Source organism: Hyperoodon ampullatus (genome assembly GCF_949752795.1).
Source record: "Hyperoodon ampullatus genome assembly, chromosome: 9".
NCBI classification, from domain to species: domain Eukaryota; kingdom Metazoa; phylum Chordata; class Mammalia; order Artiodactyla; family Ziphiidae; genus Hyperoodon; species Hyperoodon ampullatus.
The window spans coordinates 40,278,878-40,295,984 of NC_136922.1; the positions used below are offsets into that span (position 1 = coordinate 40,278,878).

The window sequence follows — 17,107 nt, forward strand, 5'->3', positions numbered from 1 at the left end:
TCGGAATACTCCCGATCCAGGAAAAGTTCTTCTTGGTGGACAAGTGGCTAGGAAATGGAGTGGGACCAGGAAATCGGGAGGGAGGACGTTTGCGGAAAGCAGAGGAAAAGACCCCACCTGGCACCGCAGGTGAGGATGCCAGACTCAGGACATCTGCAACTGTCACCGCCCCATGCTTTCTACCACCCCACCAGGTCTCGTTCCTTGCAGCACCGAAAATGGCCCTTTCTTTGCTCGTGGGTCACTTCCCTGCATCCTCGGATCTGACGTCCCAGCCCATTAACAACCCACCCACAGACACCGGCTGTAAAAAGCTAGGAGTGCCGCTGCGCCCAGGGCACGAGTTGATGTGAAGTTTGAGAAACTTATCTGAGCGCGCGCCAAACTAGCTCTGGTCTTTTCCCTTAATCTTAGTGCTCCTTTCGTGCTCCTCCACAGTTAGGCTCAGCCCAAGCTTTCCTGCAGGTGACAGTGCCCAAGGGGCACGGACAAGACACCTTTCATGAGAGCAGTGAGCAGGTCGGACCCTGGGTGCGGGGTTGGGGCTGGCGGGCGCTGCGGCGCGGCCTGGCCGACGGAGTGGGAAGGGGAGCCGCTGCCCGCCGGGGCTCGGGTTTAGGCGCCAGGCGCGCCGCTTGCAGTCCCTGCTGCTGGCAGGGGCGGGCGGGCGTGGGCGCGCTGCGTGCGTCCAGCCGGCGATAGGAAGTGGAACTGCGAGCGCATGGCGCGGACTGAGCCGGAGTTTTGGAGGGAGTTCGCATGTGGTCAGCACTGGGCTCCTAAGCCAGCCCCCAGCTCACGTTACACTCTATTTATAACCTCTCAGAGCCGTTTCCCCTTGAAAGCAGTTCTCTGGGACCACCTTCTTTTGGCTTCAACCTCTCCTACTCTTAACATCTGAGTAGCTCGGAGGGAAGCTCCTCCAGGTCCGAGTGTTTATATGTAAAGGAGACTGGCCGCTAGGGCTCAGGACCGGGATTATCCGAGCTCTGCTGAAACGCGGGCGGCTATTGCTTTGGGAGGGGGAAAAGTCACACGGTTTCCAGGGAAAAGTAACAGAGGGTGGTGGCGTTTGGAACCGTCGTGAAGTCTTCTGCCTGGAACCCGAGACTTGCATGCTATGGAACACCCGCTCTTTGGCTGCCTGCGCAGCCCTCACGCCACCGCGCAAGGCTTGCACCCGTTCTCCCAGTCCTCTCTCGCCCTCCATGGAAGATCTGACCATATGTCCTATCCCGAGCTCTCCACTTCTTCCTCGTCTTGCATAATCGCGGGATACCCCAACGAGGAGGGCATGTTTGCCAGCCAGCATCACAGGGGGCACCACCACCACCACCACCATCACCACCACCACCACCAGCAGCAGCAGCACCAGGCTCTGCAAACCAACTGGCACCTCCCGCAGATGTCCTCCCCGCCAAGCGCGGCTCGGCACAGCCTCTGCCTCCAGCCGGACTCGGGAGGGCCCCCGGAGCTGGGAAGCAGCCCGCCGGTCCTGTGTTCCAACTCTTCCAGCTTGGGCTCCAGCACCCCGACCGGGGCCGCGTGCCCGCCAGGGGACTACGGCCGCCAGGCGCTGTCACCCGCGGAGGCGGAGAAGAGAAGTGGCGGCAAGAGAAAAAGCGATAGCTCAGGTAAGGGCGCGCCGGGCACCCTCGGCGAAAGGGGGCGGAGAGATGACTGGGAAGATTCTCGCACTAGAGTGAGGCGGCGGGCGTTATGGTACAGGTCTTTCCTCCCTGGCTCCTCGCCGCCAAATTCGGCGAGGCTGCTTTGGTCCTTTTATTTTGGGGGCACGTGTTTCTCCAAGCGCAACACTCAGCCAACTGCGTTAAGCTCTCCAAGATTCAAACTAGTTTACCAGAGCGCTGAGAAAAAAGGACAAGTGACAAGTATGTGAAATCGATTGCGAAGCGTGACCTTCCATCTGAGCGATGGGGAGAGGATTGCACCCTGGGATGCAGCGTCCGCTGGCCGTGCGTGCGGGTGCCGTTCCTTGACTTTTCCATTGCAAGTTCCCGACTGAGTGGCTAGATTTTTCCCATCGTTAACTGGATTTCCAAATTATTGCACAATAGTTGGAACTTGCAATGGAACTTGGCAGAGCATATGAGAAAAAAGTTTTCTTTTTTTTTTTTTTAAATTCTGATTTCAGAGTTCTTTAAATAGCACCCTATTCCAAATGGTAAAAATTTCCCTTTCTTGGGGAAGAAGACAGTCTAGGAATTCAGAGGATTTTAAGGAATGTCAGAGAATTGTAACTAAATACATGCTCAGACCCTTGAAGAAAGACGATTCTTAATAGTAGTTGTATTTATGTGATGCTAACCAAAAAGAAAATCTAAGTTTTTAAAGTGGAAAGTAAAATTCTCCTCCAGGTGAGCATTATCGGAAACAAGTACTGGGAAACAAACAGCAACCCGGGTAGCGCTGGTACTGGAGGGTGTGCGCAGGAGGCGCAGACCTACGTGGGGATAACTTGAGCCGCCACGCAAAAGGGGAACCTTACTGAATGCGGATGCCTGAAGGCACAGGCTGCCAACTAAATTTTAGCAATCCAGAGAAACAAGTTTTGCAGGCAACTCATCAAAGCCCTGACCTATCTGTATCCTTATGAAATTGTTAAAAGATGCTTTATAATTAAGGAGGTTGTGAGTTTTCTTCTGTAGCTATAGTGCAGCCTGCGTTCCGTCTTTTCGTAAGCTGTCGTTTGTTTAATATAATATTTACATATTTTCTTTCTTTGCGGAATTGGTTTAACAGTCCTGGAAGATAATTCCAGATATTGGTTTGAAAGATTGAAAAGTGTCTATCCTTTATAATGCTTTAGGTAAGATCCCACATGAATGACAATGAATGAGCCGCATATTTCATGTTCTTTTGCAGCAATGGTATCAGTTATTCTTAAGCGTTAGTATGGGATGGATTCTTCTATCACAAACTTAAAATCTGACTTTTACATTCCAAGGTCGGGTGAACTTCTAATGCCCCATCACAAATTAGTTTATATCCAAGAAAGTTGCCAGCAGTATCACTCATTTTAATGGTTTTTACTAACCATAAGTGAAACACTCTTCAGACAGAGAGTTAAAAGGTTAATCATAGCAAGGTTTCCATCTTCATTAGAAAAAAAAAGTCAATCTTAAAATGAGATCATTTTATAGAGTTAGCATTTGATATCAATGTAACTTTTCTGGGATAAGAGGATCCGAGGTCAGTTTGGTCAGCGGCACTTTAGCAATTACCAGAAGCTCTTACTGTTCATTTTACTTTCTGCAGTGAGAAACCTATGTGATGGATTGTTTCATATGCTTCCTCAACTGAACCAATGCACCTAAGTTTCATAGGGCAAATTGAATTTTCATATAGGCATATGTTATTTTGGTTGAGGAGAAATAAGAGAAGTGGGATCTAAGAACTGGTCCCCTTCAATTATTTTAATAACAACTTTCTTAAGAATATTGGTTATATTAACAGTGCTACCCTCCTTTGGTGGGAAATAACCATATAGCCAAATACGTTTATTTTTTCATGTTGAAGCTGGTAATTAAAGTCCTGGAAAAACAAACAAAAGTTTTCATCAGCTACATAAAGTATTAATAGATTACATCTTGAGCGGGAAATACAATTAGCCATCACCAAGGGTAGAATCACTGGGGAGTTAGAATGAACATTTTCTTTCATGGGATATTTTGAAAGAACTCTTGGCTATCTAAAAAGAAATATAACAATAGTTTCTGGTTAAATATCTGTATACTCTTTGAAAATAAAATTTAATTAGCCAAATTCAATATTTTAGTTAATTAATATTTGTTAGGTCTTTAGCTAGATTTAAATTCAAGGTAGCTTTTTCCTGAAATGATATTGTATTTGGTCTTCTACAATTTATGTTCACAGTTATTTCATTTCATATTATTATAAGGGCATCTTAAGCTAGCAGAAACTAAAGCAAAGTACAAAGTCAGTGTAATTTTGGTATATTGTTAACACATATATCTCTCATTACTTATAGCATAGTTTTAATGTTTCAGTATTTCCAAAAAATTATATTAAAGTAATTTCTGCACTCTTGAAATTTTAAAATTGTGTTAGACAAAACTCACATCATGTGTTATAGAGACCATTTATATTTTGTAAGGCAGTTTATAATTTCTGTGTATTTCTAGTTGAGAGTAAATATAATACATAAACCCAGGGCAAAGTTGGAACCAAAATTCTGTATCCTTGCATCTCATACCCAGATTGTATGAATATGTGTATGTGTGTATGACTGTGTGAAATTCTAATGGAATTTTAAGCCCTGGAAAATACTGGAAAACAACCCCAATATTTATCCATGGTACTGATGCTAAAACTATAATATGTAACATTTTCCAGTGTGCATTTACATGTGTTCCCCTTCCCAAACACACATGAACACACGCATATACAAACTCAAGAAGTTTAAGGGTCTAGAAGCAAATATTTATGGACTTTAGGCTTCCACTATAGTTTACTGACAATTGAAAACAACGAAGTTTAATAGAAAATCACACTATTTTTTTAATATGTGTTAAGCATATTTGCAACTTTGAACCTGCTGTGCTTTCCAGCATTATTAGCAAAACCAACATCTGCCATGCCTTCAAAGGAACTCTTAAAAATCAAAACTTTACAACTGTACTTAAAACAATCTATACAAAACAGGTGATTCTGAAAAAATGTCTATAAATAGTGTGAATTACTTAGCTTCAGTTACTTTTGATTGTTCACCAAGCAATGTAGTAATAAGTAAGTAATAAGTATAATACTGCCTGCTTTCAGTTAATATCACCAAAATAGATTAATCAATCTAACTTTAGTTTTTATGCAGGTAATATACAGTATAAATATGTAAGTATTTTATATTCAAAGTAATTAATTTTATAAAAAATCAAAATTGTATCAGAAACGAAGGGAGTGATTCGGGGGTAGTGATTTTACAAGGTTTTGAATCATATTAGATTCTTGTAAAATTGTAAATATTTTATTATAGCTACAAGATCATAAAATACCTGTTGTCAAATTATGTCTGTCTGTATGCCTGGCTCTGCAGAATAATACACAAGTATTATGTTAATATGCTAGAAATTAAAATACAGAGTAATGTCGTACCTACCCTAACCCTAGAATTATATTACACTTTTTTCTTGATATTTCTATCGTCATGTTTTCTGAAAGAAAAAAAGTTACTTTATTATTCATCTCTGTGTTGCTGGATGATGACTTTTTAGCATTTGCTTTAGAATTTAAAATACAGTCTTTTGGATATAGATGATTATAGGACAGTACTGAAGAAATTAAGGGCCTCGAATCTATGGAATTTAAAAAGTACCATTTTCAGTCTTTTTCTTGGAATGGTAGATTAATTTTAGGTGTGAACATTTTTAAATGATGACCTGAGATAAAATAAACTGCTAAGTACCATTGACCTACATGAGTGTTCTCAAATGATTACGCTCAAAAGTCAAGAGCAGCAACTCATTTAGAATCAAGGCACTTTATTGTGGAAAGTCAGCAATGGATGGAAGGAAGAATGCAAATAAATACTGAAATAGTTTCCATTTCTCCGTAAATATCTTTATTTATAGTTGATTTGAAAAGGAAAAGCATCAAATGTAATACATGACACTGCTAAAACTTTCATTTGGGTTAAAAAGCCTTTACCAAGTATTTAAAATTTTAATCTTTTTTACAGTAATTATCAATGGAAACCATTATGTTGGCACACAGTAAGCTGATCGCCACTAATAAACTGAAAAACATATTTTCAACATTACCTTGTTTGTCTGTGTTTGAAAACATAGACCCTTCATCACAGCGTTGGAATTTATAATAACATAATTTTTATTATAAGACCTAAACAGTCTTAAGAAATTAATTTTAAACAAAAATAAAATAACAGTAGGGACAACCCATCCCCTTAGAATCAGAGAAACTTGAGAGACTAATTCTATATTTAGTAGAAGAATTAACTGTTTTTTTAAGAAATAACCTATGTGTGAATTAATAGCTGATTTATGTAAAAAAAAAATCCCCACATATAAACCTATTACATGTATTTAGCCTAGTAATGGTGCCAGTTTTATCCATTTACTATATTAAAATATATATATGCTGGGAAATTTCATTATTTACTGTATTAAAAATGGCAGCCAGAAACACACAAAAAATGTGATGGCTTTTTAGATTTTCATTTCAAATGAAAATAAACAATATAATACAATAATATATTTTAGTTTAAGGCTGTGTTATAATATATTTTAGTTTTAGACTGTGTTCACTTCAGTAACTTATTTTTAAAATTTCAGAGTGAGGTTTTTTTCCCCAAGAATTGCTATAATTAGTACAAACATTTACGAGTGATAAATGATAAGGGTGAAAAGATATTAGCAAATAAAATACACACAGGAATTCCTTAACTAGTATTTGTTGACTTAAGAGTTACGGATGATTTATCTCTCATTCTTTTTGTATTTTTGCCATGTTGTTTTTTATAATAATAAAAAATTTTGTGAGGAAAATACATTAGCACGTGAAGTAAGACTATCAGGAGTAGAATTCTTTCCCACTTGATTGTAATCATAAAATAAGAAGGATTAATTATTGAGTGGCCAGCTAAATTACATTTCCTGGATTATTGTACTGGTGACTGATTTCAATGGTTTCATTAAAAAAAAAAAGATAAAACACTCACAACTTATTTCTCTCGTGTGTTTTAGTCATTAATATGGTTTAGTTATCAATAATAAGCTTTTTGTAAAGTTTATAAAGAAAATCAAACACTAACATTTTTCCTATTTTTGTTATGATACCTTTATGATTATTTATTGGAATAGCTGTATCAAACTGAAACCCCCAAGTAGAGATGGAGTAACACAATAAAGAAAAATGAGTTACAACACTCTCTCATTCTCCACACTACTTCTAAATCATAGTCATCGGTGAGGTTCAAAATTCAACTGAAGGAAACCTTGTAGAATATTTTATTACTCTCGTGAAGTAAAACTTAAAATAGTAAAGGTCATTTTACATCCCAGGCTTCAATTTGCATTACCTATATAGAGGCAGAAGTAACTTAACTTGGATCCCCTTTTCTCTAATGATTTTCTACTTACATTACAAAAATGTAAGGAATTTATTTTCCCTTTAAGGAATTGTGTTAGATAGAATTTTATGATACAAAGTAATAAATAATATATCTATTAATCCATTTGTATAAATTTCAGATGTTTTTTCATACTTCAGAATAATATTTCTTTTTAAAACCTTTTGAAATACTTCTTACTAAATTAACTGAGAATTACTTGGTAAAAATTTACCTTCATTTGGAATTGATTGGGTCAATTATTAATATTCCTTTATATTTGGAATTTTAAATATACAATTAAAGTCCCCTTATCCATGAAACCTTTATTTATAATGTCACATTTTCCACAGCAATATAATATTTCTGAATTTAACGTGTTACTGCCTGCAAATTTGGTACTTTTTTGGTACCAAATTTGGTACTTTGGGTACTTTTTGGTACAAATTTGGAATATTGATTTTCATAAGGCTCTGAAATTATTTTATGATATGCTTTTTGATCTCTTCCATGTGCATATGAATAAGAAAAATCAGGTGAAATCTATATTAATAAGTACACATTTTTGGAAGGGGTTTGTATGGCGAAAATTCTTTCAAAAATAATTACTTTGCTCTCTATACTATATAGATTTAAAAATTAATAAATTTAATCTTCAGTTTATCTGATATTATACCTATGTTACTTTTCAAAGTTAGCATTTCCTTAAAAGTTTAATACTTCTAAAATATTTGTGTATTTTGGTGACAATTCTTACATCCTTGGAGTTTTTAGTTCTATTGCAAATATAAGTTTGGTAGGTAATAACTCGTAGTAGCGAAAATGTTAGGGTTTTGTTTAAAGATTTAAATTCAGAAATCGTTGCTCTTCAAAATTTCATAGAATCAATTCGATTAGAATGTTTCAAATGTATTGGGCTGGGCAAAAAGTTCGTTTGGATTTTTTCCGTAAGATGTTACAGAAAAACCCAAATGAACTTTTTGGCCAAGCCAACATTTAAATATCCTAGTGTTTGTTTTCATAAGCCTTCTTTCTAAGATGTTATAGGTATGTTTCTTGAAGCTAGATAGGCTGTATTGGTTGAAATTGTGAATATAAGGTGTTTATTTTTTATAGTTTTTAGTCCCTACTGTATTTTAATAGAAAGGTTAATGGTATAAAAAAACAGTGAAGGTGCTGAAGTAACTAGGACATGGCAGCTACACTTAAAGCACACTGTATACATATAGCTGATTCACTTTGTTATGCAGTAGAAACTAACACAACATTGTAAAGCAATTATACTCCAATAAAGGTATTAAAAAAATAAAATACAATAAACATTAAAAAATAATTATTTATATTAATGTATATATACACTAATAGAATTTCAAATTTAATTTCTTCGTAACAGATCATCTGAACTAAATTATCCACATTAGAGACGATAATATGATGTTAAATGTTCTAGTTACAAAATAAAACATTAAGTTTGAAGCATATACGGCTGTGTGGAGAGTCCAACAGGCTGAAGCTGATAATCAGTGCTAGTCATAAAATCAAATCTGCCAACTCCCTGCAGTTTCTGTTTTCTTTTGTTTTTCTCTCCACACATTTCAAGAGATTTTATAATGCTGCAAGAAAAAAAAAAAATCCCAGTTATCTTACATGACTGTGGGCAAGAAAATGATTAAGATGAAGTCATCTCTCTCTCAGGCTCTGTGGAAACCTAGAGGAGAGTCCAGCTTGGGTTGGTGGATGCCAGTAGAATTTTAAAGGCCTAGAGTTTTGCTCTTTGAAAATATAGCCTTAAAGCTTTGCCAGAAATAACACCCAAATAAAAACTTATTTTTGCAAATGATAGTTATTTGCAAGTGTAGTGGTGAAATATATTCGGTGTCTGTATAGGCGGCTTCTTACAACTTTCTGGACTGCACAGGAAACTTTTGGATGAGTATTCTTAGCCTCCTGAAAAACTAACAAACTAAACTGAGGTGTATGCTTATTAGTTTAAAAAAATGTATAAAATGGCCAATGACTCCTATCAAATAAACAATGAATACCAAGTAAATTTCACAAAAGATTGATTTTATTTTGTTAGTTAAAATACACAGCTCAGGAAAATAGAATTGTGCCGTAAAAAACTTACTGGGAACTAAATTGATAAATAGTAGCTTCGATTTTGTAGGATGCCAGTAATTTAGCAAATGGCTTTCACATTTTAAGAACCATCCAAAGAGAGCTTTACTCCCAACTGGATACATTGACTTTTAAGTGATATCTCTCTTATTTAATATTTTCAAAAGTAAAATGAGCTTTCAGTATTTTTAATGTCTTTAACAATGAAAATCTCCCCAACTACAGGCTACATTTACTTTGGGTTTTTTTTTCCTTATTTGTAGTATAAATGGGTCTGGATGCATTAAACTAGAGAATATCTACATGTAAACTACTAAGAAAGACTGAAATGACAGGAAAACCAGAGGTTAGGCACCCAAATTTAGGGGCCTGCTGCCACACACATTTCCAGGATTACTATCTTTTGAACATTTACCTTTAAAATTCAGGGACTTGTGGAGGCCTTTTCTTCCAGAACTATTCTTTGTTCCTAGAAGTAGAGCACCCCATTTTTTCTTGGATACCCAGATGTTTGGGAAAATAAGAAGAAACAGCAATGCTATTTTTTAAATTTTTTGCGTTTTTAGTCAGTAGTTCATAGATCACAAAGGATTTATCTTATTTCTTTGTTATCCTATTAGACAAGAAAATAGGTGGCACACCCATAGCGATAACTGAAGAGAGGTTGATGGTGACTATTTAATGGTGGGCAGTGTGTCGGGAAGCAACAGGATGGGGCATCACTCAGGGTCTGCCCACAATTGGAAGACGTTAGCGCCTGTAAACCTGACAAAATAGAGGGAGCTTTTACACGAATCTGGAATCCAGTAAGAGCAGCAGGACAGAAGCCTTCCAGCAAAGTTGGGACTTCAGGTGGAAGATTGCAGCTAATCTCAAATATCATGCAGTAGCCTCTCTTCATGCCTTCCCATCTCCTGTTGCCTCCCACTGCCCAGATATAATCAGAATATAGGGAAGCAGATCGCAGAGGTCTCGGTAGATAAAATCCATAGAAGTCAACCTAAAGGAATGCAGGCCATAGAAGAGAAATGTCAAAAGTTGATCTGGGAGAACACAACAGATCCTCTGTCTCTTCTAACTATGATTTAACTTCTCTGTAGGTAGTTTCCTAAAAATTAAAGTGAGTCAGTAAACATAAAGCACTTAAAACAATGTCTGGCTCAGTAAGTGTTGTTATTTTTATCTTCTATCAATGTAGGTGCAATTATGTTGTGGGTATACACCATCTGGAAACAATCTCTGTCTTATGTTGCCTGTTTATTTGTATTTTACTGCTAATATTACTGTAGGAAATGTTGCTTGCCTGAGATTGCTATTTAAAATAATCTGCAACTGTCCCTAGAATTATGTCGCATGCCATTTTCCTGAAATGTAGGATGAGTTTTAGACCAAGCTGTGTAAGAGACTCAAGTTCCTTCACTTAATAACCCTTAAGATTCCCATTCTTTACCCTTTTTGTTTGGACATCTCCTAACCTTTCTCAAATGTCTCCTACCACTTCTCCATCAAACACCTGTTTTCAAGAGGAATGTACAAAGGGGTATTTAGTCAAGAGGGAACAGAACTTAAACCAAAGGGTTTTAAATATGATAATAAAATATCAGGTCTCTCTTGCCGTTGCTAACTAGGAAGTTGGACTTGACATTTTTCTGCTGTATTATGAAGTTCATTGCTGAGAGAATTTACATATTATAGCCCTTTGTTATTTTTGATGGTTCCATTTGGAGACCTTCATGAATGGTAAATATGCAAATGCTACAAAAAACTAAAAATGTATTATATCTCACGTAAAATGCATAAAAACAGTTTTATAATGGTGATAAGTTGTTTTTTCAAAGGAAATGATTATTTGTTTGTGTATTTATTTATATTTAATAAATTCCTGAGAATTATTGCTTAGGTCGAGGCAATAGAGAACAAAACCCACCCAAGTTGTAAGTCCTGAGTGATTGGCTAGTTTCGTTCTATTCAGCTTACTCACCTCTCCTATGCCCACAGTTTAATGTGGTGAATTCAGAAATGTATTTCAGAGAATTTTTAGATTATTATATGTGATAGTCTGTGGCAGTTGCTTTTGAATAAATAGTAGAATCAAATACTATATTAAAATTCTAAATGTCAAGAGCTAACTCTTTCAAAGCTCTTAGACTGACAGCAATTTAATCCCTAAAATGAGAGAGTTTTAAAGGACTATTGATTACTTCTCTGCTAGATAATGGGAGGGCTGAGAGGTGGTAGGGACAGGGGTACAGGAAGAAAACAAAACATTACATGTTCAGTAGTACACAGAAGTGACAAGAAAGAGCCAACTTCATCAACTATTTCGTTCCTCTTGGGTTTCAAGGGTAGGCTTCATTTGTCAGTTTTCTAAATGATTTATAATCGATAATGTTTCAACAGATGATTAGAATCAGAATTATCAAGACACTAGAAGAGACCCAAGGCATCACGCAGTTCAATTAATATATTTTCTAGATGAGAGACTGCACCCAGAGAAGTTGAGTAATGTCTGTGCACTCAGCCAAGTAGTACCAACTGAACTTCCCTATCTTAACTTCAGCCTAGTGCCCTTAAAAGGAAAATCTCATATCATATTTTGAAACTTTAAGTTCTTAGTCTTCCCAATGAAAGTAAATTTCAGCTCATTTAAAATGTTGGCTACTGCTTTTGAGTGAATAAAAATTTGGCAAAATGCTTTACCTGAGTGTAAACTACCTCTCTCTAAACCTGAATTTATGATGACCTCAGTCATTTTTCATTCTTGTTTTATAAATACGAACACTGTTATTCTTTCTCAGCTTCAGTTTTCTGATGACGTAGTTCTTGCTATGGGTTACCATTGTGCCTGCATATTTTTGACACCTTGTACAATAAACCATAGCATTTGAAAGTTTAATATATGGTAATGTGCAGATGGACTTTGCTATATGATATCTATAAGTAATAGGTATTTATATAAAGGGTATCATATTTTGGGTAGCCATTTGTGAACTGAAGAATCTGTCTCCTGTTTTAAAATGTTTAATGCAATACTGGTAGATTTTATTTAATTGGGCTTTACCTATAACATATTTGCATTTTGTGTGCAATGTAATAAATAGCTACAAGTAGACACCAAGCAACTTCCCCTTGTCTCAAGTCTTTAACTCCATTTTAAAATAATTATTGATCTTATTTTTTAATTGAATACAATCTTTTTTTTGCCCAGAAGATACTAAAAAATGTTAATGATTGACCATTTTTTGCCTTTGCTAACCAGATGTGCCTTCCTTGTTTCTCCTCCTGTTCTGCTGACACCTATCTTCCCCATCATCTGTAAACACCAGACCCATGTGCTTCTCCCCAATACAGTGAACCACATAACCTCTGGAACACTCTAACACCTACCTCTCATGGTAATTCCAGATCCTTAGTTCTTACTAGACCCTCGAAAACAAAATTGAACATAAAATATACAGTTGGTTTTTCCAAGAATTTTTTTCCTCTTTTGTCTTAACACAACTCTATTTCCAAAGTGATAAAAAATAATTCCTCTTCTACCTAGTTCATTTTAATTTACAGTCAAAATCCTTTCATGTTAATGGTCTCAATTGATGATTTTCCACTCCTTTTCCACTAGACTTAAATTCAAAGTCAGTCATGCCGCCTTTTCCTACACAGCTCAGGCCAAATCCATTCTATTGCGTATGATTCTATATTATTTTTCGTATTCCTACTTTGATGTTTCTTGCACTTAATTTTGTTCTCTCTCCAGGATTTCTGATGTAGCTCTCTCTTCCAAATATCTTTACTTCTGCTCATTCTTCCCTAATGAAATCCTACATTCTACATACAGTAATATTTCGACTTTGTCATTCCTCTTCTTGGAATTCTGCATTAAACTGAAAGTATTCTACACTGACAATATGAATGTTTAATTATAGGCTTTGATGCATATGCATGGAGTGGCTAATGGTCGTCAATGATATACCACTAGGTTTTACTTGTGCTGCTTTTTGTGTGCAATTACTTTTTGTTTAATATCATTTATATCTAATTGTATGTTATATATTACATATAATTAAATATATAATATAATCTCATACATATTACATATATAATCTGATAGATATATTTAGAGCAGTTTTTTTCTGGCAAAGTCATCTTTCATTTAGTCTTTGGAGTACAATGTGAAATGTTACTTTAAAACTGTGTTCTGATAATTCCTAATGTGGGTACCTAAATATATATAGTCATAATTGCATTCAAGAATTTTTCCCACAAGATTTTCTGCATCTTCCATTTGACAAGACATGCTACATATTACTTACTATCCAATTTCTTTTGCTAAAATTTAGGGATATATATTAATGGGATTCCATCTACAATATCCCAACTCAGTCATTAAAGGCTTTGTTGACCAGCTGGGCCAGTTTTGTTGATATTGATTTTGCTTTTTTTTTTAACCAATATTTCCTCAATAAACTTGTTTATGTCTAACCCTTTTTAAAAAGTATATTATTTTGAGAAAATTGTATAATCACATATAGTTGTAAGAAATAATACAGAGGGATCTCGATACCCTTTATTTAGTTTTCCCCAGTGTTAATAGTGTAATACAGTTATATAACCAGGAACCGACATTGATAAAATCCATTAATCTTATTCAGATTTCACTAGCTCTATTGCACTCTTGTGTGTATGTGTGTATGTGTGTGTGTATTTAGCTCTATGCTGCCTGCCAGATTTATTTTGTATTTTGATTCTGAAGCCTGTAATATCTTTTTCCAATATGTATTTATTATTTTCATTTATATACAGCTTGTGACACCTTCTCAGGTCAATACCACCCTAAGCTAATGACTGCATTTCTCTTACCACATTGATGTCTGTATTCTGCATAACAACACAGTTAAATTTGCTGTTTTATTTCACGTCTCTAGTCTTTGATTTGAATTACATGTATTCCCAAAGAAAAAGTCTATCTTCTTTTTCTTTTAATGTGGTATCCAGCATTAGGATAGGTGCATAGAAGTGCTTGGTAAATCCCATTTGTAGCATAGAAAATGCTTCACTAATGTTGAATGAATTGTTTGTATCAGGGGTTTTCTGAGACTCTTGGTTCCAGGATTCTAGTAGTTGGGCAAATTCAGAAGATTGTTGGTCAGTCCATAAGGGAGTTTAATGAATATTGACTTAAGTAATTATCTGTATTTGTTTCTGAATGATTTTTATGGATGCTTTCTAAAGTGAAATACCTTTGATTACATGGCATATATTTACCATTTGTGAATTAATCGAGACAAAAATAAATACTCATTTATTAGAAACTTTATTATAAATCAGCAAAAATCATCTACATTTTAAAAGGTAAGGTGCATATGCTTTCAACAATTTAGTGATTGTTAAGCCCAGTTTCCCATTAACTAACGTATAGAAATGTCTCATTCCATTATTTTGGGGTGAGGTGAGATTCTATGAAAATTCTGTGCAGTTATGCTGTGAATTGTTGAGCTTTTGCACATTACATACAACCAAGTAATCATAGTACTTAAAATGTCTGTCTAACAAAGCCAAAAAATTAAATTAAACTTGAAATTATCAGGCATTTGGGGAAAATGTGGAGTATTGATCAATCAGTATTGTAGTGTTGGATAGTGGCACAAATGGTGATTTGAAAAAGAAGATAGATAATTTTCAAATTTTTCAAGTAAGCTGAATTTTAAAAAAGAAATGAAAAATCCCTTTTCTGAGTGCCTTGATACAGTGATGCTGATTCAATCCATGATGCCTCAGCCTGTACCATTCTGCTTTAAGTATGACTGGTTAACCAGATTCAAACAATGGTATGTGATTAGAGAATGTGGATCCAAGACACTGACAAGTGACCACACGTGAGGTGGTCTGGATAGTAAGGAAAGAGCAATGACAGTGAGAAGTGGGCAGGCTAAAAAAAATCATCTCACTTGTGGTTTTGAGCTTAGTCACACATCACATGAACTGTCTCATGAAAAGAAAGTTTGCAGTAAGTCTACTTATGCAAGTAAGTTAGCATTTATTTCTGTAAAAGAGGTAAAATTAATCCATATTGCAAAACATTTTGACAATTTTTAAAAAAACCTGTTGTCCATGACTCTGATACTGATTCTATTTTAACAACTCCTTCAGCTCATAAAGAAAAATAACTTTCAGATTTTCCATGCTTCTGGACCTTTTCATTAACATGGTATCATGAGATTACTTTATTCAGACCAGTAACTCTCAACACTGATGTTACCTTGGAATGATTTGGGCACTCTTACAAAATTCTCGTGCCTCATAGAGTATGCTTAAGTTAATCTAGAGCAGAGCTGGAACTTTTAAAATTTTATAATGGAAAATTACATCATTAAAAGAATAGAGATAATAGTATAATGAACCCTCAGGTGCCCATCATGTTCAATATAGATCAACACGTGGCAAATCTTAACTCATTTATACCATTCCATTCCTCCCTTACCTTGTCCCAATTACTTTGAAACAAATCTCAGATTTCTTGTTATTTCATCTGAACACTGATACTTTTAAAAAGCTCTCAAATGATTCTAATGTATAGCCAAGACAGAGAACTACCAATGGAATACTCTTGTTTCTAGGTTAAAAAGCTATGAGGGGCAGGGACTCTGTATTCTAAATCTTACCCTTTTCTGCCCATGGAGAGCAATGTTAGACATGGTTGCTCAATAAAATATTACACACTTCCTAGAAATGGCCATTTGTATATCTCTGTTTATCACCAATAATCATAATACTCTCCTATGCCGTGTAGTATGGTAGCCACTAGCCATATATGACTATTTAAATTTTAATTAATTAAAGTTAATTAAATTTAAAAACCAGTTCCTTTGTATCAGTAAACACATTCCGAATACTCACTAGCCATGTGTGGCTTATTGGCTAATGTATTGAACAGTGCAGATATAGAACATTTCAATCTGTTAGAAAGTCCACTTGAACAAGTGCTTCTAGACAAAAGGACAAGCTTTCTGACTCTTTGGCTATTGAAAGAGTCATCAAGGATGGGAACCTTCTCAAGTAGAGAAAGAGATAATGAGAATTCAAATACCACACAAAGCCAAATTCAGTTAAAAGTATAGCTGTAAAAGTTGAAAAATATCTGAAATGAAAATGCAAGGAGCATTACTTTGCTAAAAGATTTCTTGGATAAATGCTTGCTTTACTCAACCACATGTTTACTAAAATAAAATACATTCATGGTTTTGAAAAGGCCAAAGTGTACCTTAAAATAATGGTTAATTAAACATAATGTGTAATGTGGGATTTGGGCACTTACCAAAATAAAAGCAAAATGAGAGATGTTAAATTGTTGAATTATAAATGCAGAATTAAAATGAAGTAAATCACAGCATATCGATGAATGTGAATGTAAAAAATAATAGAATTTTGGAAGTGGGAAGGCAAACAATGAAAGCATATTCAAAAATGTAAGGTCAACTAGGGAGATTCTTCCAGGCCTCTTGAGGAATAGGGAGGAGAACATTTTTCTGGGAACGGGTGGGGAACATGCCAGGAATTAGGCTAGATTTTCCAGGGGGAAAGTATGAAAACTTAATAGAATCAGACAGTGGCAATTAATGACAAAGAATTATTAACTTTTAAAGCCTCTCAAAAGATTTGGTCTTTTATAGTCCCTGGTATGAATTCCAGAATTGCAAGTCAGGTAGCTGACAAACAGAAGAGTGTATTAGAGAAGATTTTTAACTTTGGGGGAAGAAAATGAGGATAAAATATTCATCTTGGCATTAGCAAAGAGCAAATGCAAGGAAAAGTGAAGTATAGGGAGTCTCACATCTGTCCTGTGAACCATCTGGGCCTGTTTGGCTGCAGCCATACATTACACAATTA

The 17,107-nt window shown here is 35.7% G+C and overlaps 1 protein-coding gene across 1 annotated transcript in view; it reads left to right on the forward strand.

Annotated features, from left to right (window-relative positions):
* Positions 1–1,120: 1,120 nt before the first annotated feature.
* Positions 1,121–17,107, forward strand: part of MEOX2 (mesenchyme homeobox 2) — a gene marked incomplete at both ends in the record, with an annotated part of 61,744 nt that continues 45,757 nt past the window's right edge. The window contains one exon of the mRNA XM_079711801.1: positions 1,121–1,634. Within this exon, the coding sequence (XP_079567927.1) occupies positions 1,121–1,634 (514 nt within the window). The remainder of the gene's footprint in view (positions 1,635–17,107) is intronic.